The sequence below is a fragment of the Pyrus communis genome, chromosome 15, assembly GCF_041283825.1.
Source record: "Pyrus communis isolate YQ-2024b chromosome 15, ASM4128382v1, whole genome shotgun sequence".
NCBI lineage: Eukaryota > Viridiplantae > Streptophyta > Magnoliopsida > Rosales > Rosaceae > Pyrus > Pyrus communis.
The window spans coordinates 39,294,374-39,316,288 of NC_142579.1; the positions used below are offsets into that span (position 1 = coordinate 39,294,374).

At 38.4% G+C, this 21,915-nt stretch overlaps 2 protein-coding genes, 1 long non-coding RNA gene and 2 other non-coding genes across 7 annotated transcripts; 2 read left to right on the top strand and 3 right to left on the bottom strand.

Annotated features, from left to right (window-relative positions):
• Nucleotides 1-13: 13 nt before the first annotated feature.
• On the bottom strand, nt 14-10,799 carry LOC137732009 (pre-mRNA-processing protein 40A). Of its 3 annotated transcripts, XM_088685387.1 has the most exons (30): nt 10,462-10,634; nt 10,011-10,069; nt 9,640-9,702; nt 9,463-9,541; nt 9,224-9,377; nt 8,940-9,131; nt 8,536-8,609; nt 8,246-8,315; nt 6,614-6,666; nt 6,436-6,493; nt 5,989-6,356; nt 5,811-5,883; nt 5,542-5,640; nt 5,331-5,399; nt 5,174-5,251; nt 4,894-4,980; nt 4,763-4,797; nt 4,544-4,649; nt 3,813-3,893; nt 3,619-3,711; nt 3,465-3,518; nt 3,280-3,396; nt 3,055-3,153; nt 2,262-2,309; nt 2,087-2,179; nt 1,392-1,499; nt 1,249-1,313; nt 1,038-1,140; nt 568-870; nt 14-473 (listed from the first exon to the last, which is right to left on the bottom strand). In XM_088685387.1, the coding sequence occupies exons 5-30, from the start codon at nt 9,332-9,334 to the stop codon at nt 342-344; spliced, it is 2,769 nt and encodes a 922-aa protein (XP_088541513.1). In that variant the 5' UTR covers nt 9,335-9,377; nt 9,463-9,541; nt 9,640-9,702; nt 10,011-10,069; nt 10,462-10,634; the 3' UTR covers nt 14-341. The 3 variants fall into 3 exon arrangements, with proteins under 3 accessions (XP_088541513.1, XP_068327400.1, XP_068327392.1); XM_068471299.2 differs by having other exon boundaries at nt 14-453; nt 9,224-9,541; nt 10,462-10,799; XM_068471291.2 differs by having other exon boundaries at nt 9,224-9,541; nt 10,462-10,799.
• A 628-nt stretch (nt 10,800-11,427) lies between these two features.
• LOC148690993 (uncharacterized) lies at nt 11,428-12,252 on the bottom strand. The gene is made up of 2 exons (XR_015957318.1): nt 11,684-12,252; nt 11,428-11,619 (listed from the first exon to the last, which is right to left on the bottom strand). It is a non-coding gene; the product is annotated as an uncharacterized LOC148690993 (long non-coding RNA).
• A 4,549-nt stretch (nt 12,253-16,801) lies between these two features.
• On the top strand, nt 16,802-16,892 carry LOC137720444 (small nucleolar RNA snoR8a). Its single transcript, XR_011066517.1, has one exon. It is a non-coding gene; the product is annotated as a small nucleolar RNA snoR8a (small nucleolar RNA).
• Nucleotides 16,893-17,526: 634 nt separating this feature from the next.
• Nucleotides 17,527-17,621, top strand: LOC137720305 (small nucleolar RNA R24). Its single transcript, XR_011066492.1, has one exon. It is a non-coding gene; the product is annotated as a small nucleolar RNA R24 (small nucleolar RNA).
• A 654-nt stretch (nt 17,622-18,275) lies between these two features.
• LOC137729644 (growth-regulating factor 1-like) lies at nt 18,276-21,660 on the bottom strand. The gene is made up of 4 exons (XM_068468641.2): nt 20,906-21,660; nt 20,120-20,353; nt 19,516-19,876; nt 18,276-19,268 (listed from the first exon to the last, which is right to left on the bottom strand). The coding sequence occupies exons 1-4, from the start codon at nt 21,243-21,245 to the stop codon at nt 18,461-18,463; spliced, it is 1,743 nt and encodes a 580-aa protein (XP_068324742.1). The 5' UTR covers nt 21,246-21,660; the 3' UTR covers nt 18,276-18,460.
• Nucleotides 21,661-21,915: the final 255 nt, after the last annotated feature.

Here is a 21,915-nt window from a genome sequence, read left to right on the forward strand (position 1 = left end):
ATTCACTTGAAAATTAACTGTTGAAGAATGTTGCATTTTATATTTCGGTCATCCGCAACTTTGTTTTGGTCAACAAGCATCATCAGAATCTTTACACATCATGGTTATCAACACAAAACCCAGTCACCTTCAGACAACGCCTTGGCATAGAAATCGAAATATTCTTTTCAAACATTATGCAAAAGAACAACCACTGGACTCTGGACATATTAATTCTCCATTCAGAATTAACAACAGCAACATGTCATATGCTAAACAAAATAATCTTGGTTATATTCGGCATGTTTAGACCCTGATATGCCACAAAAATCACACCTCCTATGAAGATAGATCAGCAGGGCTTACTTAATTTCCCCATCTTCACCAAGCTCCCCATCTTCAAGATCGTCATGTCCACCACTTCGACGGGAACCATCCCGATGCTCTCTCCTATGCCTTCTATGCCGACTTTCACTGTCAGATTCAGGGGTATGCTACCATAAAACAACAGGAAAATAATCATACATTTTCCTTTCATAAATAGCTTAAAGGTATCGGCCAAATATATTACGAAATAAGTTCACGTACTTTTCTTGATCTTTTGCGGTCACTACTATGTCTGTGTTTCTTAGACTCCTCTTTCTCCTCCTTGTCGGAACCTACATCATCGACAGAACTTTGATGCCGCTTCCGGTGCTTTCTATCTTTGTCTTTCTCCCTCTTCTTATCTTCTTTATGCCCGTGTGTATCAGTTATGTCTACATTTTCACCATCTGTTTCATCCTTCTTAGGTCGTTCCTTTCCCTTTTCTTTTTCACGTTCTCTTTCCTTCTCCTTTCTATCTTTATCCTTCCGTTTCTCTTTCTCCTCTCTTTCTTTCTCTTTTTTGGCCTGCAAATTATCAGAATCAGTACAAAATTCCCAATTCAAGATATCAGTTCATAAATGATAACAATGAATTACATGCCACTCCTTTAAAAAATTACACAGGCTCGAATTTTGAGATATTGTCTTTAAAAAATGCACCAACAGATTATAGATGACAATAACATCCACACCTTTTCCTCCTCACGCTTGCGTTCCTTCTCTTTAGCCCTCTCCTGTAAGTTTGTAATGTATTCCTCAAAAATTTCCCTACTAACGCTATCTTCCCCAACTGACCTGAAAATAAAATTAAGATATAATTTTCAGACCAAAAAGTAAAAAAATTCAGACAATAAAGGCATGATAAATGTTTTTTTTTAATAATAAAGTTCTCATTAGAAAAACCTGTATTCTTGGGTTTCTTCAAAAAGCTGTTTGCTATCGTCCCAATTAGAAGAAGCTGTTATCTCCTACAAAGCACATAACATAGAAGGTCAACACAATCTCTAGCATCACACATCATCCTCTTCCACAAAAGTCCACTGTACCTTGATTGTGTGCAAAAGTTTATAGAAGTCATCAGCAAGTCGTTGACGCTTCTTTGCCTCTTTGTCCTCCTTCTCCTTGGCTCTCTCTAATAATTCCTCGTACACAAGCTTCAAAAGGAGTAAAAGTATTAGCAGACTCAAACACACAAATCATGCACAGGTAAATACTAACAGTCACATCAGTTGTTGCTGATTTAGAAACCAAAAAAAAGTTGATCCTTGCATCCGTGAATTGACTGTTACAGATGATGGCATGATCATGTAAATTTAAATCAAATGAAGATAAGTGGTTACAGTTTAATTATTTACCGGCAGTCATGTTTAATTATTTACCGGCAGTCATTTTCTTGGCCAGATAAACTGAACCATTAAGGCTTCTTACTACAATGATACACCAGGTTATAAGTGCTAGGGTCAAAATAGCAAAGTTTAAAACCAAGAAGATACAAGAAACACTGACACTGCTACTACCATGTGAATTGTACGAATCTCAGTGAACAAAGAGTCACTTCAACATATTTTGATTACACACACAAACTAACTTTATTTGCTTAATCGGGGCTGGGAATATGCCAACAATGAGTAAAAACACAATCAACTCATATTACATACCTTTATATTTCAAGCATACAAATGATAGGGAAAAAAATATCAGTTTTAGGCTAGCAACAGACTGAAAATAAGCAGGGGTTTACCTTGAAGTTAATGTCTGATATTGGTGGAGAACCAATATCTTCCAGAATAGGAACCTTAAACTCTTCAAACGCCAATGTGGATGTCATGGTAACCTAGGTACAGAAATGAAAGATATTTGAAATGTTTCCCAAAATGCCACAGGTTCATAAAATTATACAGTTATAAACATCATACCTTCCCTGACTTCATTGCATCCTTTATCCTAGCTTTATCGTCATGATACTGTCCACAAGAAAAAACAATGTCAGGTATATAGAGTCATCTGAATTGCAGGTTCAAAGTTCTGTAATGCAATCAAACTCTAAAACTGATATTGTATTTTAGCTGTAGAAGTAAGAGCATTAAACCCACAATCATCTGGCAATGGGGGAGAGGACCGTGATCATATATATTGCTATGCAAGGCTCTTAATTTTCTGATGTGGGATGACTGAGCCGTGACAGAGCCAAAACACATGGAGCTTTAGAATATTGGGTGGTGAGGAGCACATGCAATCATTAGCCTAACATATGAATTGCCATCTCTGATACTCTCTATATGTAAGAGCATCCCATCCAAACTGTTGAGAGTGAGTCCCAACATCGCGGAATTAAGGGACCTTGCATGTGGTAATAAAATGTTGGGACTCCTCATATAGCGAAACCTCAACTTCCTCTATAGCATCCCAGCAGGTTAGCCCACATGTTAAGCCCAACAACCGACATGCTCCCACATCACCCAATATGTGTAGTCCACATGTTAGGATTCCATGACCCCACACGTGAGCTATGTGTTGATAACTTGAGAGTGTGAATCCCACATCAGAGAATTAGGGGAGCACGCATGTGTTTACAAGAAGTTGGGCTATTCCCCATATTGCCAATTGGTTTTATAAACGAACCTCAACTTCCTTCAATTACATCTCGATGTATCAACACTAACAATACAAAATCATTAATGGACTGAGGCATGACATGTTAGGCATCACCTGTTTCTCTAATTCTTCAAAAACATCATCAAACAATTCTTTTGGTGTTGAACCAGAGGTGTTCAATGCAACAGCTTCATAAGGAGGCAAGTCTTTAACCTACAACCCAAAGACAGCACTTATGAAACGAATTTCTGATGCAGAAGAAAATCATCAATTGTCTTTGAATTTACTATGCAACTGTTCTAGACATATTATCTCTGCTACAATTTTAAGGTTGAGCACCTTCATACAGTAATCACGCCAGAGAGTTTTAGCTGTAAGAGTGCCATCGGCAACATGTTCTTCCATCAGCTTGCGGAACTCATCGCGGTTTTTCCTTTCTACCCGCCTCAATTGTTCCTTGAAGTTAGAGACAAATATAAGAACATAAACTTGAAAAGGAAAATATCATTTATACGGGATTATACCTTCTGTAACTTCTTTTGCTCCTCTTCCACCTTCTCAAGGTCACGAATATAGTCCTGCAACAAAAATACCGTCATATAATTCTACTAAATTAACATGACCAATCATTTTACACACACAGAACACGCCTGATTGATAACAGATTATGTGACTTACCTGGAAAATGAGCAACCTGGCAAGCTTTTCAAGGCGCAAGCATCTCTCATCATCCTCCAAGCGATCTTGAACTTTCCGCCACTGACTGTTCACCTGCAAATGACGATGACCATGCAAAAGGGTTATAGATACAAGGAATCACAAAAACAAAAATATAATATTAATTATGTGCACATTCATTTTACAAGACTTACCTTGATAAAGTCACAAGATTCCAGAAATTTCCGGTACTCTACTATATTCTGCTTATGGTCTTCAGCTGCCTTTTCTTTTTCCTGCAATTAAACATTGCAACCTATGCAGTAAGAACAGGCATCCTTTGTGACATACGAGTACCTGTTTTTTATCCACAAACTTCAAAAGAGAATGGCAACGGAATACCAACACATATGGCAAGTAAATGTATCTCAGTATTAGTTTTTTCATGGTTCTGCTTGAGACTTAAAAAACTTAAAATTGTGCACTTCGCTATCTGGTGATATTCGCTATCATCTATGAACTGTCAATGTCTACTCAAGTGCCACATTTAGTGACAGAGCATTTTGGAGTACACCAAAAGGACAATGAAAATGAGAGGAAACCATTTAGGGCAACATCTACCAACGAGAAATTGCCTAAATTCTAAAAGAAGCCACAAATTGAAGGGATATGGAACGAGCGGAAGACTGGACTAAGGATCATAGTATGTGAGGCAGCCGGCTGCCAGCCTATAATCGAATACCACGTGCCTAATATCTGGTATTTCAACATAATTCACACATAAAGCAAGTAGTTCTGATTTTCCATTCTCTTTATCAGTTACCAAAAATCTTTTGTTATGAATTTAAAATCTGGAGTCAAATATTAAGCCCGAATGTACAACATGACATCTACATCTAGTGGATTGCATAAGTCAGAAAATGTGAAATAAAACGCAAACTGTTACCTTCCTTTCGAGTTCTACAATGTAGCTCTCATAAAGATCTTCCCGGTCTCTACCTCGTTCTACAGCCTTGAATCGTTCATCATTTTCAAACATACTCACAGCTTTGCTGATCAGGTAAATGCATCAGTTAGAAAGTCTAAAACATTTTGTGTTGTAAAAAATACATATACAAAGAGTAAAATAATATCAAACTATTCATGATGCAAGGAGAGACTAAACCTCCATCTAGTTGCTGATGTAAGTTCCTTGGACTCCTTTAAAAAAGAACAAAACACGGTCTTTTAGATAAGAGGTATATAAAGTTGTAAAGAAAAAATGCAATAACCAATTATGACTTGTAATCAACATACTTCCAACATTTTTGTGAACTCTTCCCGAGCTTTTTTCTGCCTCATGCGCCTCTCTTCGTTCTCCAGTTTTTTCCTTTGACCCAAGTACTACAATTCAACGTATATAATTAGTTTTAGGTTTAAACAAGATACGAAATATTCTTGATGAACATCTTGAATATTAAGCAGAGGGAAAGTCATTAAGCACCAAGAATTCTAATTAGATTAAAGTAGTCTTCCTCTTCCATGTAACAAAATAATGACACTCTAAAGCGAGTAAAGACGTTAACCAAAAGTTTACCTCATTAAAAGCTTGCTTCCTCTCACCTAGAGTTCTTAAAGCGCCATATCTTTTGTCAGTAATGATCTCCCTCATTGTCTGATACAACATACCATAGAATATAAGAAGACTCCTCAACGATATAAGACAGTGAAAAAAAGAATGGAAGTGAAGCTACCTGCTCCCAAGTCCAATCGGACTGGACATTTGCAGATTCCAGAAGTGATTTGAATGCAGTTTTTGCCTCCTAAAAGAGAAAAAATTTATCAGATTATTTTAGAAGAAAGAAGAAAAAAGGAAGGCAAAAAAATGAAAAGAAAAAAAAAAAAAAAAAAAAAAAGAAAGGCACAAAAATGAAACAAAATTGGACAAAGAAACAAAACTTGTACCTGCTTATTAGCATACACCAATGGTTCGTCATCAAATGTTTTCTCCTCTGAAGGAGTCACATTGACTTTTCCAGCAACTGCCATACCTCTTTTGGCTTCCTGCCATAGAGAAATCTCAGAAAAAAAAGATTAAGCATCTGGTCTCGTTAATTGCTTTAAACCACATTTGAAACAGGCAAAAGAACTGCTATGAGATAAGACTTACTACGGCACAGTGTCTAGAAAAGGTGAAATTAATGTGCATTTTTCCATTAAGAAAAACACCTTACCTCAATATCTTGAGTCAAAGTTCCATCAGCTGAACTTGAAATATCTTGAGATGCTACAGTTTCATAAGTACTCCTGTAATTTTTCGAGACACATAAGACCAATTTGGACTAGAAGATTATATAAACCACAGAAGGATCAACAGAGCATAGAAAATAAAGCACCCAAAAACATCCATACACTGAATTTGTAGTGGTATTGACCGAAGTAGGAGGAACTCCGGAACTCCCTGAAACAGAAGCGGGCAGTGGACTCACAGTAACTGCAGAAGGTTGACTGCCAACGGCACCAATTATGGAAGGCTGTGCACCAGAAGCAACTGATGATCCAGTAGGTGTGATAGGAGAAGGATTAGAAAAGGAAGACACAGGTGTAACTGCAACAGGGCTCGAGACCATCACAGGTAGGGCTGAAGAAGTGCTGGGGCCAACTGAACTAGCTCCCATAGGTGTTTCAGCTGAAGCAACAGCAGGAGGGGTATGAGAAGTCAAATTCAATTCTGAATGTGTTCCTTGGATTAGTTCTCTTTGAGCCTGTTCACGAGCCAACTGGAAGCATGTACTTCACAGTATAAGGACATTACAAAAAAATAAAAAAGGGAGAAAAAGAATAAACAGGATGAGAAACCTTCAACTCCTCTGGAATTGTCCACTTAGACTCCCTTGTAACCTTGTTGTAATAATACCTGAATCAGCCACTCAAACTAATAGTGAACAATGGCCCCAAAAAAAATTCATTGACATGCATATTGAGAAAACAAAATCAGGAATTAGGAAATTAAACAGAATGATAAGAATACACGCACTTTTTCCCATCTGCAGACGTATACTCCTTCCAAACAGTTGATGCATCAGCCCTCTATTACAGTGAGAAAAATTATTAGCTGCAAGATTATCTCAATCGAGCCATTCCTAAAAGAATATTAAAAGTCTAGCATAATCAATCAAAAAGAATAGGCTCACTAGAAAAAGAAACAACCGTAAATAAGTTCACACAAAAGCCCCCCCCCCCCCCCCAAAACCCCCCAAAGATCAACCTGAGATCGATACATGTCTGTAAATGAAGATGCCTGACCTCCTGTGGCGAATTACACACCCAACAGGTATAGGAAGCAAATAAATGAAGCTAACCAAATGCATATAACGGGTGAAAAATGAAAACAAAAAGTACTACAACAAAGCAGCAGTGATAGACCGTTATATCCTGTGGTTCCTTTACTTCTATAGAAAAGCAGCAGGAGAGAAGTCCTCATAGTTTATTAACACCAGCAGAGTACAAATTACAGTACCCACTAGAAGTTCTACATATCCTTGCAATTCTTCCATTTTATGCTAGTAAAACTAAGTAGCACTGTTAGGCCTTTCTTTGCATATGGTGAAACCATGACAGATATAACTAGAATCTACACATAATGAAAAGCTGGGACACATGCAAATATTAATCACAGACGTAATAATTGTTGAAGTAAAAAACCCAATCCCAGTGATGTATCATTTCATACCTCTGACAATAGCACAAGAGTTCCTGTTGAAAAAGCCTTTATAAACCATAGACAACAAAAATGTCATACAACTAACAAGTACATGCAGGGACACCTTTTTAAGAAAAAGGTTAAAAATAATACTGTCCAATATGATAACTCTCATACTAACAAAAAAAAGTAAGTTAAAAAAAATATCATAGAACAAATACCACAGCCACAAGAAAACCTGTGACAAGCAGCATCAATATGGGAGTGTGGGTGCGCATATGTGTCGGACTCTCTGACTGGCGTGCACATGAGTGTACATGCATATGTTAATCTACTAATGCAACTGTGTATGCAAGAGAGAAGAAAAGAAGGGTCGGCTGTGTGCCTGTGCGTTTTATAATTTATTTTCTATAAACCATAAAAACTAACAAAACAGCAAGCATAGCCTTAGAGGGAAAGAAGATAAGAAACAAATAGAAATTGGAAGCACTTAGCTAAGAAGATACTCAAACAAAACCAACCCACAGAGGAGAGAAAAATAAATAGGCAAAAAGTACACTCATCTCCACCAAGGATAATGGATGATATGGGTAATGGCATCAATTACTGCTTGGCATTCATTATTCACATCCAACTACAAGATAAATATGAAGTAAATAACAATTATTGCCTGCCTTGTGAAATGAAACCTCGTCTTCAAAGTGAGCTTATAGAGCAGTCGTAAAATTTCTCCAGACTTGCCATGACATCTACAAACCAGTTAAAGCACATGCAAATAAAAGAATAATTCGCATAAACCAATTTAAGTATAGTTACAACCTAAATTTTTCAAACATCCAGAAATGGCAATAAATTTTCTGGGAAAAATTGCAAATACAAAAAACATTCCAAAGGCATGTTCAACAGGTCATTGGAGATTATAATAAACGTTCTACCCACTGGTAACCAATCAGCAATATGACTCACCTCCATCGGTGTCATCAATTCTAAAGGCTTCTCCCAATTAGATTGTCTTGTCCTTCTGTTGAAATAATATCTGGAAGGAAAAAAAAAAGAATCCATCACAAAATAGAAATAAAACAAGTGAGAATGCATAAGGACAGGAAGAACTTCAAAATAACTAATAAACCAGAGTAAGTCTCAGAAACATCAAACCACAGTGTTTCTCATTGAAAAATAAATAAAGAACCACTTTAACAACGCATCATATTTCATCAACCTAGAAGGAGAAAAAGCAGGCAAAATTTCAATATTACCTTCGTCCATCAACCGCCAAATGCTCTTGCCAATCCGAAGAAGATTGCTGTGCTTGGCTAGGAACATTTAGAGCCTGAAAATTAGGAAAGTAAAAATTACAACACAAAGAAGAAAATCCATTCATTTTTCCTTGACACTGAAGATAATGGGTTTGCATGATTCAGTGTTGCGTCAGCATCTAAGTGTGCTTACTGTTTCATGGGGCTGTATGGAATCGCAAAAACATGACAAACGTAATTTTAAAATGACAATTTAGATAATGAAATAATCAGAAATTCACGCAGATGACACATCTTTTGGCTTCTGGAGTAGTACCAAAAGGAGATATTGAAACACTGACCTTAACCTAACGTTTAATGGCTTAAAGGTAACTAAATTGAATTTTAATAAATAAAGCACTTACAGAATCAGTGGAAGGAGTGCTTGAAGATTGTTGGCTAGACTGGTGTACTGGTGAAGGAACTGCTGCACCCTGATTACCAGAGGACACCCAAGGCTGTCCTGTAGCAGATACAACATGTGCTTGCACTTGAGACATCGGCTGAAACTGTGAATTGACATTATTTTGTGGCTGGGCATATGTAGGCGGAGTGAACTGAACAATTCAGATGCACGTAAATATTTAAAAAATATGCTGAATTAAATCAAGGAAAACACATATATACAAATAACACTGCGAGAACTTACCACATATGAGGAAGAATAAGGCATTCCAGGCATTTGGTTATTAAAAGGTGGGACAGGTTGCTGAGACTGTGATGGGATAGATGTAATAGGCCTCGTCTGCATGTATTGCATAGGCAACGCCTGTGATGAACGAGGAAGACCAGGCTGACTTGGCCTGAGAGGATACGGTTGCATTGGTTGAGAATATTGTAATTGCTGACTTTGACTAGCAGGCATCCCAACATTTGGAGAAGGAATACCTTGTCCCACGGGCTGAAATTGTTGGGAAGCTGGTGAAATAAATTGCTGTCCTTGCTGTGTTGGAACCACTGGTCGGTACTGCATTGAAGGGATTTGTACATACACCACTTATTAAAAGTCCGCCAGGAAGTAGAGAATACAAAAAGGCACCGAAGATGGACAGGAAAGGAATTTACTTGAAGAGGAGATGAACCAAAACTTTGAGGACCCATGGGAGCAACTGGGGGAGGCCGAAATGGCTAATCCAGATAGATAGGAGAGACCAAAGGAAAAAAAACAGATTCAAAACAGTTGAAAATTACATAAACATGATTACTAAAACACATATTCTTATGCACTTGAAATGATTAAGGTATTTGGCCCCTTAATAACAACGATGAAATACGAAGTTATTTGTCCCCAAGCAAGCCAACATGAACATGGAACATCCTTAAAATATTTTCACTATCTAAACAATAAACTATAATCAAAAGTGATTTGCAAAACAGGACAAGAAATAAATTCATATGATTGACTGCTTAACCATAACAAGGTTAAAATTCGGCACCTGCGCAGCTGAGGATTGAGGGTTATTCGCCATTGCAGCACTTACACAATGGGACCCAACTGCAAAAATCAAAACATAATAAAATCTTGCCAATTAAGTGAACAAGATGGCGCTAGTACATGCCCAAAAAAAAGTAAAATGTGACTGCAAATGCATTAAAACAGGTAAAGCACCCTGAATTAATCAATGAATTTGGAAAACTTTCATATTTTAAGCTGAATTAATCAATGCAACCTAAGTTCGCCGATTCCCTGTTCTATCTAGTATCCCCATATCTACGTCCGCATTTGTAAATACGAATTCGACTTTAACCATATACAAAATTCAATTGGTCTCTGCAATTAAAACCTAGGGCAAAATGTAGAGGAAAGGAAGGGAAAGAACACAAGAAGAAAGGGATGGGCAATCGTTCGGAATTTTCAGAGCAAGGAGGAGGAGGAGAAACACTTACAGGCGGACAGAGAGGGGGGGGAGGCAATCGGCGGTGCGAGAACTTGCTTCCGTCGACGATCGGAGGAGCGAGAGGACCTCTGCGACAGTGGGTTCACTACCACTCACAGGTGCTAGGGTTTAAGAAATCGGAGGATTTTTGCTAGCAGAGAGAGCTGAAGAAATCGGAGTCTCGGAGAGAGTTGTAATTTCGGGTATCGACATTTACCGACCACCGAAATTAACCCTGACTTTCGCGGGATTTACACGCAGCCACAGTTAATCGTTTACAATTACCGCTGTGTTGGACCGTTGGTGTTCGGGTCACTCGGGCGGGTCGGAGTTGACCACCACCCGTATGTATTTTCTTTTCCATTTGAAACGGAGCAGGTACGGGATAGTTCGGGTCAACTCGGGCCTGGCCTCTCATAGCCCGCACTGCTTAACCGGCTAAACAAAGTTGCTCCAATTTAAATTCACTCACTAAAAATTGTACAAATTTGTAAAAATGTTATTGTTATCACGTTAAGATCATCTGAGACGTCAAAATTCTATATGGACTGTTTTCACAAAGCAAATGTGATTTTTTAGTTCCAAAGAAGATGTCAAAATCTTACAGAGATTGACATTCTCCACTTTGCTGTCAAATTTGAAAGCAACGCTAAAATATGTTTTTGTTTTACTTTCGTGCTGGGCCCATATATTTTTTTTACTTTTCTTCACTTATCCATTAGTTTATTTATTAAATTTTAACTCACTTGATTTTACAAGTAACCAAAAAAAAAAATTAATCTGACATCTCGATTGGATTAAGAGACTTTTACAAAATATTATTTTACCGCATCAACTATAAAAATGAAATTTAACATTTTAATTTGAGATCTGCTCTAGGTGGTACAAATCCCACGTTGGTTGTGAGGAAAATGAAAAGTGGCATATATGTGCAAATGCCGTCTTCTTTAGTAAGGCGATATGAACATGTAAAAAATGAAGAGAAATGACCCGAGATTTTATAAAAGTTGGTTGGCTCAATAAGTACTTTCCAATTGAGCAAACATAAAAAGAAGAAAAAGATGAGACAACAAACAAAATATTACAAGATTAAACAATCCAAATTACATATACCAAACTGAAAAACCAGTCAAAGTGATCTGCCTTTATGATATGGAAGCCGAGAAACCTTAACCAAACTATCATCCCTCACACTACTCGAACGCGCCTTTATGATATGGAAGCCGAGAAACCTTAACCAAACTATCATCCCTCACGCTACTCGAATGCTTACACAACAAGTCACCAAACCCAAACCACCTCCCAAATCCAGATCGAACACCATACTTACGTAACAAGGACGACGTCTTGCTCTTGTCCTTGGGGCCGGGCTTGGTGCACTCTTGGAAGGCCACCAGAAAAGGGTCATCCCGGAGAGCCTTCGAGGAGGTGCTTCGCAAAAGCGGCTGCTGAAACGTGCAGGGAGGAAGAGGGAGCTGAAAGTCGTGTAAAGAAAGTTTGGGGGAAGGCTCATAAGGGCAAGGTGGTGGCGGCAAGTAGTACTTCCTTTCTGTGTGCGTCTGTTTGTGTGAGAGTTTGGAGACGCCGGGCTTGTTTTCCCATGCGAAGGGCACGTTGCCTGGGAAGCATTCGACCTTGTTGCTCATACTTTTGGTTTGGGTTCTAGTTTTTGGTGTGAAAATATGAAGAGGATGTGAAGTGTAAAGGAGAATATATATATATGGGAGGATGAGAGAGTTTGTTATTGCTTTTTAGGGTTTTTGTGGCGGCAATAGGTCAATAGGGCCAAATGAATAAAACGTGAGGGGATCTGGGTTCAGTCACTAGTTGCTGATGCCCGCAAGTCATGTGTTTGCACTTTCATATGACAAAACGCATTAAAATGTACTAAAAATATGTGTTTGTTTGGCCAAATGGAAAACTACATGTTGAAAGTAACCTAAACATATGCTAGCTAGAGTTTGTAGCTCAAATCATTAAGAGCGTGTAATATTGTATTTGATAATTTGTATTTGAATTCCTCGATGTTATTTGTAAACAACTCCTCGATGCTATTTATAAATAACTGATTAAGAGCATTGTCATGTATCCACGTACCCGAGGTTGTATAGCTTCGACCTCTTCCCAATTTGACTTACATCAGACAAAAACTTCAAAACCTTTTTGGAACACCCCAAAGAAGAAACGGAAATTCATTTTAGTTGGAGAAAAGTGCCTAAAATCTTATTTCTTTCTTTTCATGTATTCTTTTAGCAAAATATAATAATCTGACTTAATTGCATAGAAAACGTAATAAACTTGCCAACAATTAGATCGTAAAATTCAAATATCATGAATACAATTGTTAAATATAAAAAGTCAAAAACTTAAGCTTACCAAGAGAGAAGCTTACAAAAATATTATCCTTTCATATCCGACTAGTGCAATCGAATATTTCGATGTAGAAAAAAAACAAAAAACAAAAAACCAAGAACTTGACCAAGTTTTAAAAAAGCACAGCAATAGTTTTTTTTTCATTGTTTATTAATTAGAAAAAGTCATCGCTCATACAAATATTTCAATTTCATATTCTTATCAAAGCGGATTTTTATGATCCAAAATAAAGATGGACAAAACAGACCTATCAAATTAAAATTCACAAAAATAATTTTATGTCCAAACTTTTTTTTTTATTATTCTCCTATAGTTATCAGTGAAAAATTAAACAAAAGCAAAAAACAAGGAATATGTGATAGAAAAATATGACTGAGGCATCATGGGCCTCGCTGCGATTTTGAAACGTTGCTGGGAAATGAAGTTGAAGATGCCACGAGACAAGCATGGATGTGTGACTGAATTTGTATTTATCTTCTTGCTCTTGCAAACAGACAACCACAAGAGGCTTTTATGTCACAATTAAAAACCAAAGTTGAAAAATTCTCTTTTCTCATGCCAAATGACAATGTGACACACCTATAAGCCTCCATGTAGTTTTATCCAACAAAATAAAAAATAAAAGATCCGGCAAGGTAGGTTAAGTCGTATTTGTGTGTTAATCTATTAAATATTTAATTAATCGTTTACTTTTACTGACCGATTAAGTGAGCAAGAAACACTTAAAGAATTAAACTATAAAAAATACTAACAAGAGTTGGGATTCAATTTTATTATTTTACATTCGAAACGGTGGCCTTTCCATCATTCCCGAGAAAAAAATTCAATATGATTGAAACACAGACGGTATATCACGTGTATTTATACAATTAGATGGACATTTAAAAGAAAAAACATTTATATCACTTGTATAATTACATATGATTTACTGATCCATATTTCATGCATACTAAAAAATATCTCATCATTACCGTCCTTGAACTAATGAGATTGTAATTCAAAATTCAAACGAGACTTGAAATTTTGTACACGAAAGAAATTACATGAAAAAACAATCTTATTGAATTAAAAAATGAGCGACTAACAAATATTATTCCCACAATGACAAAAACCAATGCCAGGGAACTTTATGGAATGTGGAAAAGAAACAAAAACACCAACCAAACTACTTGAAAAACTACACAGATAGATCACATTCATACTGCTCCCTCTCTCCCCTCTATAGGAAGAAAAAACAACTTAAATCTTGGGATGTCGACTACGGAGTAAATATTTAACCAATCGAGTCACATGCGCCCTTAACAGTCAATCGCTTTAGGTAATGTGAAAAGAAGAAAACGACGAACAATACACACCAGATAGAGGGGTTATTAAGACCATCATAATTAGGTATTGCCATCTAAACATAGTAAACGAAAACCTTTCTCCATCTCAGTATTTATAAAAAGATTGAGAATTTTTAACTACTTGCATGAATAACAAAACCTGGTCTTGGTTTTCTTCCCAGCGTACTTCTTACCCGTGCATTTCACCAAAGCTGCCAGAAACGGATCATCCTCCTTAACACCGCCAACGATTAATCGGAACGAGTTTAACCTAAACAAAGGCTGGATTGAGCATAAAGGAAGACGGCTCTGCCGATCAACCACCACAAACCCAGCACTGCCACCACTTGGGGACGATAAACGAGGAGGCGGTGTTAGCTTTAACTGCTCCATGTTCAAATGATCTAACAGTACTCTACGATCGCGATGATCGCCATGATGTACAGTCGTTGCAGCCTTGGGCATTCCGGGTACCATCTCCCATGCAAATGGTACATTAGCCCGGGAGTGCCGTGACAATACGGCCTCAGTGTCACTTCCTCTCCTCCGGTGCATGGTGTTTGATCGATAGTGTAATGGTGGAAACTAATGCAATGATCGAGGTTAATGGTTTAGGATTATGTGCTAATTGTGGCCTTTAAATTGGTAGTTTAATTTTGCTTTTGTTTGTTAGGTTTAACTAATTAAAATTGTAGCCATGCGCCAAAAGAATATTGGGAAAAGATGGCGAGCCCCTTTCCAGTTCACGTCATTGTTCAATAGCGTAAAAGAGTTGTGAGGAAATTTTTTTTTTTTGGCTTATCTAGCTGGGAGGAATACTTCGTGAAACAAGCACATAACGTAGTTATTAGACGGTCAAAAAGTACTTTAAGTGCTTATTTCAACATAATGTATAACTTTTTTTTATCAAATACGGTCAAGAACACATTTAGTGATCTAAAAGTGCTTTTAATTATACTAAAAGTTCGGGTAAATTACATAAAATTACCTCAACTATTGGGTCAGTCACAGTTTCATACCTCATCTTTAAAAAATTTCAATGTCATACCTTATCTTCGAATTTGTTGCAATGTCATACCTTCCGTCAATTGTCTATCAATTCATCTGTTAAATGCTGACGTGGCTTGAGGCGGGACCCACTTTCTATTAAAAAATTAATAAAATATTTAAAAATAATAATTTACCCTAAAAAAACCCAATCATCTTCCCCGATCCCCTTTGTCTTCTCATTCGCAACCACCTCCCCAATACCACACACACACACACACACTATCTCTCTCCTCTGTAAACCCTAAAAGGAAAACCCCCAAACTCTCCCTCTCCTGACCCGCCTCGACCGCACGTCGCCGACTCCGAGATTTTGATCAAGAGTGGCGAGTGTGCTGAGGAATTTGGCTGGGTTTGCCAAGAATCAAAATATTCTAGGGTTTTTTTTTTTTTTTTTTTTTCAAAATTTGTTTGTTTCTAGGGAGAGATGAGAAGAATGGGGGAGTGGGATTAGTTGTCGGGAGGGTGGGGGATGTTGGCGCATGTGGGATCTGGGTTTGGGGTGGTTCTGGTTTTGGGTTGAGGGAAGACGGGAGCGAGGAAAATTTTTTATGAGGATAAGAGGTGGGGTGATGGGTTTGTAGGGAGGGACGAAGATGAACGGAGGGAGGGGAGGAGATGAACGGAGGGAGGGGGAGTCAAAAAGGTGGTGGAGGAGAGGTTGGGGTAACTGGTTTTGGGTGAGGTGGATGTCTGGGTGAACTGGGAATAAAGGGTGGGGTGATGGGAGTGGTTTTGGATTTAGGTTGCAAGGAAGGGGAATGGGTTAGGGAAGATGGGTGTTTGGGGATTTTTTTTTAAGGGTAAATTATTATTTTTAATATTTTATTAAATTTTTAAAGAAAATTGTTATTAGCACTCCAAAAATCTCATTCTATACTCCAAACTTTCTATATTGGGAAATAAAAATATACTTGTAAGGAGTGTAGAATAAGATTTTTGGACTGCTAATAACACTTCTCTTTTTTAATAGAAAGTGAGCCCACCTCAAGCTACGTCAGCATTTAACAGATGAATTGACAGACAACTGACGGAATGTATGACATTGCAATAAATTTGAAGATAAGGTATGACATTGAAATTTTTTAAAAATTGAGTATGAAACTGTAACTGATCTAATAGTTTATGTAATTTATCCTAAATGTTCTTACAAACAAGTCCCCATGCCAATTTTGGCTCTCGCATTTGACCATCAGAAGGGTCTCTGTATCTTCATTTGGGTTTGGCCCAACCGTTCCCTTCTATTAAGGCCCAATTTTTCACCCACCCGTGCAAATAAGTACGACAACACCTTCACCGGCGTTTTGATCTCGATTAACGTGGCGCGCCGCGCGCTAGGGTTTTAGGGCTTCTTCCCTCACCAATAATATCCCTATAAAAATACGAAATTGGTGAGCAAATCAGCAATCGCAGCCGCAGCTCAGTTTTCAGAAGCCAAATTTTGTATAACCATTTTTTTTCTAGAAGTTTTCAAAATCTGCAAATGTTTTCGAATCTATGAATTGTTTTCTGCTGATTCGTTTGAAATCTATGAATTGCTTTTTGTTGATTCATTTGGTGCATGTGGAGTTGTTTTTGGATTGAGTTTTTGAAAAAATGGGGTGTTTGGTTGCGGTGATTATAAAAATTCCTCGTTCTGAATTTGCCATAGCCATGGCTTGACAGACACCTATACACCCATAGAATATGAGCAACCATTCATTCTCCCATTAACTTCAATTTTTTTTTATTTATTTATTTTATTTTTTTGTATATTGGCTGTGATTTTCTCAGTCGTTCTGCAATTTTTGGTACCGTTTCGGGAAGCAGCTTGAGAAATACTCTAGCGCTCCTTCTCAAGCCGCTCCCCGGCAACGGTGCCAAAATTTGCAGAACCATAACTGTGTTTAAGATCCAGGCTTTTTGGTTTAGCGTTTAGGGTTTACGGTTTATAAAGGTTTATAGGAATTATAATTCTAGGAGTTGGTTATTGTATATACACAGAGCATTTTTGCTAATAGTGTTTTCTGTGATTAGACATACTCCTAAATTGGATCTAGGTGGTGTTTAAAGCCCTAATTGACACGAAAAAAAAATCCAGAATGTGGGGTTACGCACACCTCCACATTAGCTTCAACTCATAAAAACACGTATGGTTGTGGTTAGAAATAGCTTCTTAGTTGGAATTTTTTTTTCAATGTGGTGAGAATACGGTCCAATATAAATGTCATAATACAATCAGTTTCCGTACAATTGCCTTGTCGTCTCGTTTTTGTTATGGAGGAATGAAATCCCTAAGAAGGGATTGGTAAAGTGAATTGAATTGGATGAGTAGAGTTGATTTTTGAAAGAGAGCAGTGATGAGCAGCTAACACGTAAGAAAACATTCCGATTTGTTTGGGATTTTTCAATGAAATACAATTGTTACGCTTGGCTTCTGAGCACTCAATTTTAGCCTAATGGTATGTTCTTTCGTGCATTTTTTAGTCCGAAAGGCAACAACTTCCTGGATCTTCCGGCCCTATTTAGGCATCATCCCCCATCCATGGTTCTGCAACTGTGCATAGACCAGTGTTTTTGGGTAAACAGTTTACGGGTCTGGTCACTGCGACCCCAAAGTTACGAGGTATTTTTGCCCGAGTTCCAAGGTTTGTTCGGATTGTGGAAGACGAGGAAGATGGATTAAAGGACATGTTCAAGTGATATATATATATGTATGTATGGTGACATTGAAGGGTACCAAGTTTTGTACTTTGTATTTGAAAAGCTTTAACAGAAATTCAATAATTATTAATTGATAACAGTTGACAGGTTCCAGTTTGTTCTGGGAACCTCTTTGACAGAAAAAAATTGTGAGTTTGATAACGATCGAGGGATATCCAACAGAACCGAAGAACAGTTCACGATCAACTTAAGGGAAAAAAAATGCATAAAACCAAGTCATTCTTTCCATTGGCATGCGAGTGAGATCGGAACCAAGGCCATTGGCAGAAACTCCACCAACAAGAAAAGCCGGGGAGCGAAGCAGCGGCTTTCTTGAGTGGTGGAATGGATCGAACCCTTGAAGTATCTTAATTCTAACTCATTTACGCTCAATGTATATCGACCAAAGGAGCCTTATTTCGAAAAGTAGTAAGGAAACCAACAAGCACAAAGGAACACACACTGAAATTTAAGAACACTAGAAAATCAGAAGAGACTAATTAGAAAGAAAAAAAAACCGCCTAAGTACTATTTTGCTTGGTAGTAGAGATAAAAACTCAATTCTTTTTCTTTTTCCTTGACCTACAAGGCAGGCAAGGAGGAAGAGTTCAACATATTGGACCCAAGGAGGTCATTGCAAAGGCTAAACCCTTCATGGCTTTTATTATTATTCTCTGCTCTTGGACTGCTCCCTGCACTGCTATTCGACAGAGACCCAAACGCCGTCTTCTGTAGGACCCCAGTCGGAGATGACCCTAAAGATGAAGGGCTATTGTTATTGTTGTCCCAGCTTCCCCCAGTCATCAGATTAAGGACTGAAGAGTTGTTCTTGTACTCTACTACGTTGGTGTTGCTGTTGGGATTGTGCAGGACTTCCCCTAGAGGACCGCCAAGTGAAGTCTCCCAAGCGATTGGAATCCAATTCGCTTGCTTCAAGTTGTTTTGTTCATTGAGGGTATGGCTGCTGTCTCTTCCCAATCCCGTTGGGACCGGAGACTCTAGTTCCCTAGAGAGACGGAGTGGTGAGAGCGTGAGCTTCTCACTGCTTGTGGATGAAGCTATGGGGATCGAAATTGATAATTGGGTTCTGTCTGATTGCATGCCGAGTTGGTTAGGCCATGAAACAGGTTGGCGGTCGGATTGAGTTTTAGGCCAATCGTCGATGAAGTGGCGAAGGGAATGCTGTTGTGAATTTGTTTCTGCAGGGTATGACCTTTTCTGTGAAGGATTTAAGAGCGAGTCCGAGGAGACAAGCCCAAACTCCGTTCTCGAGGATTCTTCGCATCCGATTTGCTGTTTCTGAGTCGAGAATGGGTTTTCTTTCGACAGCATGGTGAGGCCTGGTGTGTGTTGAATTCTCCCACCCGCATTCTCTTTGTTCATGAACATCCTGCAAAGAGAAATCAACAAGATACAGAAACAAACCCGTAAGAACCACCAATACGAATCAGACGATTAACATTGAATCTGAGTAGATTCTGGTAACTTCAGCTAGTAAAAGAGCAGTGACCAACAACGCTGATAAAAAGAGAGTGCGGAAATCATTTTTCTAAAAGTAATGCAGCCTCAAACGGAATAAATGCTGAGAAGATGAGAAATTTTAGGACCACCGAGTGAGCCTAAACTTTTTATTTCACCTGTTCATCTGAGTGGCTGCTGCGGAAGAATTAGCTGCAGCAGGCTGCGGTAAGCTCTTGAGCGGCTGGTTGGCGATAGCATGGCTGCTGCCACCACCATCACCACCAGGAATGGAAACTACGGATGTTGATGACGAAGAAGCCAAAGGCTGTTTTGAGGTGGTGGTTCCGGTGTGGCCGGTCTGGCCTTCCACAGGCTTTCTTGAACGGTGGCGACCCCTGTTCATGTGCCGCTCGCAATACTTTTGGTCAGGAACGGCATCTCTCCAGCACCGCCATTTCTTCCCGTCGGTCCTGCGACACCTTCCCGGCTCAGGATCAGTGTTGTTGGAGAACCCCAAATGGATAGAACCCCATCCCACTGCACATACACAACCCCACGAAAATCGAAAAAACTTAGAATGCAAGAGGCATGAAAAATGTAGAAATCTGACATGCGTCCTAACATCTGCTCCAAACACCCTTTTCTGCTCCAGTTTATTTCTAGCGTTTGGATTAAATAAATCAAGCGAAATACAAGCAACATAAATAAGCACAAACGTGTGTAAGAAAAAAAATAAAGTGCGAGGAAATCATTTTCCCTCGGGTAAAATGAAGAAATTACATGAATTGGGCCTGAGAAGTCCGTTCGGAAATGTCGAAAATCCTGCAGAATCAAGGGCCTTCTTGATAGGGACAAGTAGAGTTGATGGAATAGGCATATTGGCAGTGATGTATTTGTAGATCAAGGCCTGGTGTTCTAGCTCCATCCATTGAGATGGAGTGAAAGGTCCTCTGCCTCCTGCTGTACTCCAATGCATGGCAGCAGCTCCATTACTCAAACTCCCACTATTATGCCCTGAAACACAGCCAGAAATCAGAAAACCAAAAAATTAAAATAAATTAATTAATTAAAAACCCAAGAACCAATTTTGTAGAAATAGAAAAAAAAAATTTAAATAAAATCATGAATTTCTTTCTGTTTTTTTTGCCGGAAGAAGAAGGAATAAAAGGGAAATTGGAACCAGTCAAAGAATAGGTTTATTCTTTGCTAGCTCATCTATTTTATTTCTCCTCCAATCCTTCGCCTTCTAACATATTTCTTCTTGTTTTCACCAAAAATGGGTAGACAAAGATTTTTAATAAAGAAGAAAACAACTTGGCTTTTTCTAGTGCTTGACAAGACTCAAAAAATTTCCATGAAAAGACCTCCCACCAAAGTCCTGCTCCCGGGGAACCAAAGCAAACAATGTTTTTTTTCGGTAAAACATTTGCCAAACCCCAAAAGCTCCATGCAGTTGCTCATATTTAAAAAAAAAAATTGAAGCGACGCAGTGCTGAATGGGTAGAAAGGCCGCTCTGATACTTACTAAAACACAACCTTAATTCAACTTGATTACTAATTAACTACCTGCAGAAGTTCTATTGTAAGCAGGTAAAGCTTGGTGAAAGTAAGGCATTGCGGCATTCTTTTCAACCAAGACAGCTTCTGGATTGGGAGAGTTAGAGAAGCTCAGTGACTGCTGCTGTTGCATTGCTTTGGAAGATGAAAAATCATCAGTCTTGGCAAGTTTAGAGCTCCTCCAGTCCTCCTCGTCGGCAGATCTCCACTGCCTGTGGTACCCAGATCCGTACAACCACTTGTGCTTGGCCGCCTCCTGATCTGCCGATGAAGTAGCAGCAAGAGGAAAACCAGAATCTGAAGAACAACCACCCCCCAACCCACCAAAACCCACCACCCCAAGATCCATATAGAACACGAAAAACTCAGAGCGGTTTAAGAAAAATGCAGCATTTGGGTTTTCATTTGGCTACAGAAAGATGCAAGCTTTAGCCTTTAAGGCGGTGGAGAGAGAGAGAGAGAGAGAGAGAGAGGGATGGTGCATTTTAAGAGCTATCAGGCTATCAGCAAGTTGATATTTTGAGGGAAAGATTAAATAATTGGAGAGAGAGAGAGAGAGAGAGATAGAGAAATGCTTCTGTCATAGCTTGATATATGGCAATGGCATCTCCACAACGACAAGTGTTGCGTTGGGATTCAATTAGTTGAGTAATATTTTTATTTGTTCATCTTAATTAGTCTCGCATTCCATGTAAAACATATTCGGGAACCGGTTATCTCCTTGAACTTGTAAAATGTGGTGCATATCTTTCTCCGTTCACAGTAAATAAAATTTTCAATATGTCTGAAATATAAAATGGTGCACTATAACATGGACAAGGATTGTTTGCCTTCTCATTTTAGGTGTCTGTCTGTGTCATCCTGTTTATGTGATCACGGTTAAGGCACGTCAAAATTTTATATTACTATTTATTTTTGTCTTATTATCTCTATAAAAAAATAATATAAAATGCTAATGTAGCTTAAACATGACCACATAAAACAGAAGGGCACGGAAGGACAAACAATTCTTATCCCTA

What these genes read in the sequence shown, in the direction of transcription:
- LOC137732009 (XM_068471291.2), bottom strand. Translation starts at nt 10,043, where the DNA reads ATGGCGAATAACCCTCAATCCTCAGCTGCGCAG. An exon ending in TTGGCGGTTGATGGACGAAG is followed by an intron (nt 8,316 to 8,535) that starts GTAATATTGAAA and finishes TTTTCCTTCCAG; the next exon opens with ATATTATTTCAACAGAAGGA. An exon ending in GGAAGCAAGCTTTTAATGAG is followed by an intron (nt 4,981 to 5,173) that starts GTAAACTTTTGG and finishes GTTGAATTGTAG; the next exon opens with TACTTGGGTCAAAGGAAAAA.
- LOC137729644 (XM_068468641.2), bottom strand. Translation starts at nt 21,245, where the DNA reads ATGGATCTTGGGGTGGTGGGTTTTGGTGGGTTGGGGGGTGGTTGTTCT. An exon ending in TTACAATAGAACTTCTGCAG is followed by an intron (nt 20,354 to 20,905) that starts GTAGTTAATTAG and finishes GCTGTGTTTCAG; the next exon opens with GGCATAATAGTGGGAGTTTG. An exon ending in ACTTCTCAGGCCCAATTCAT is followed by an intron (nt 19,877 to 20,119) that starts GTAATTTCTTCA and finishes GTGTATGTGCAG; the next exon opens with TGGGATGGGGTTCTATCCAT.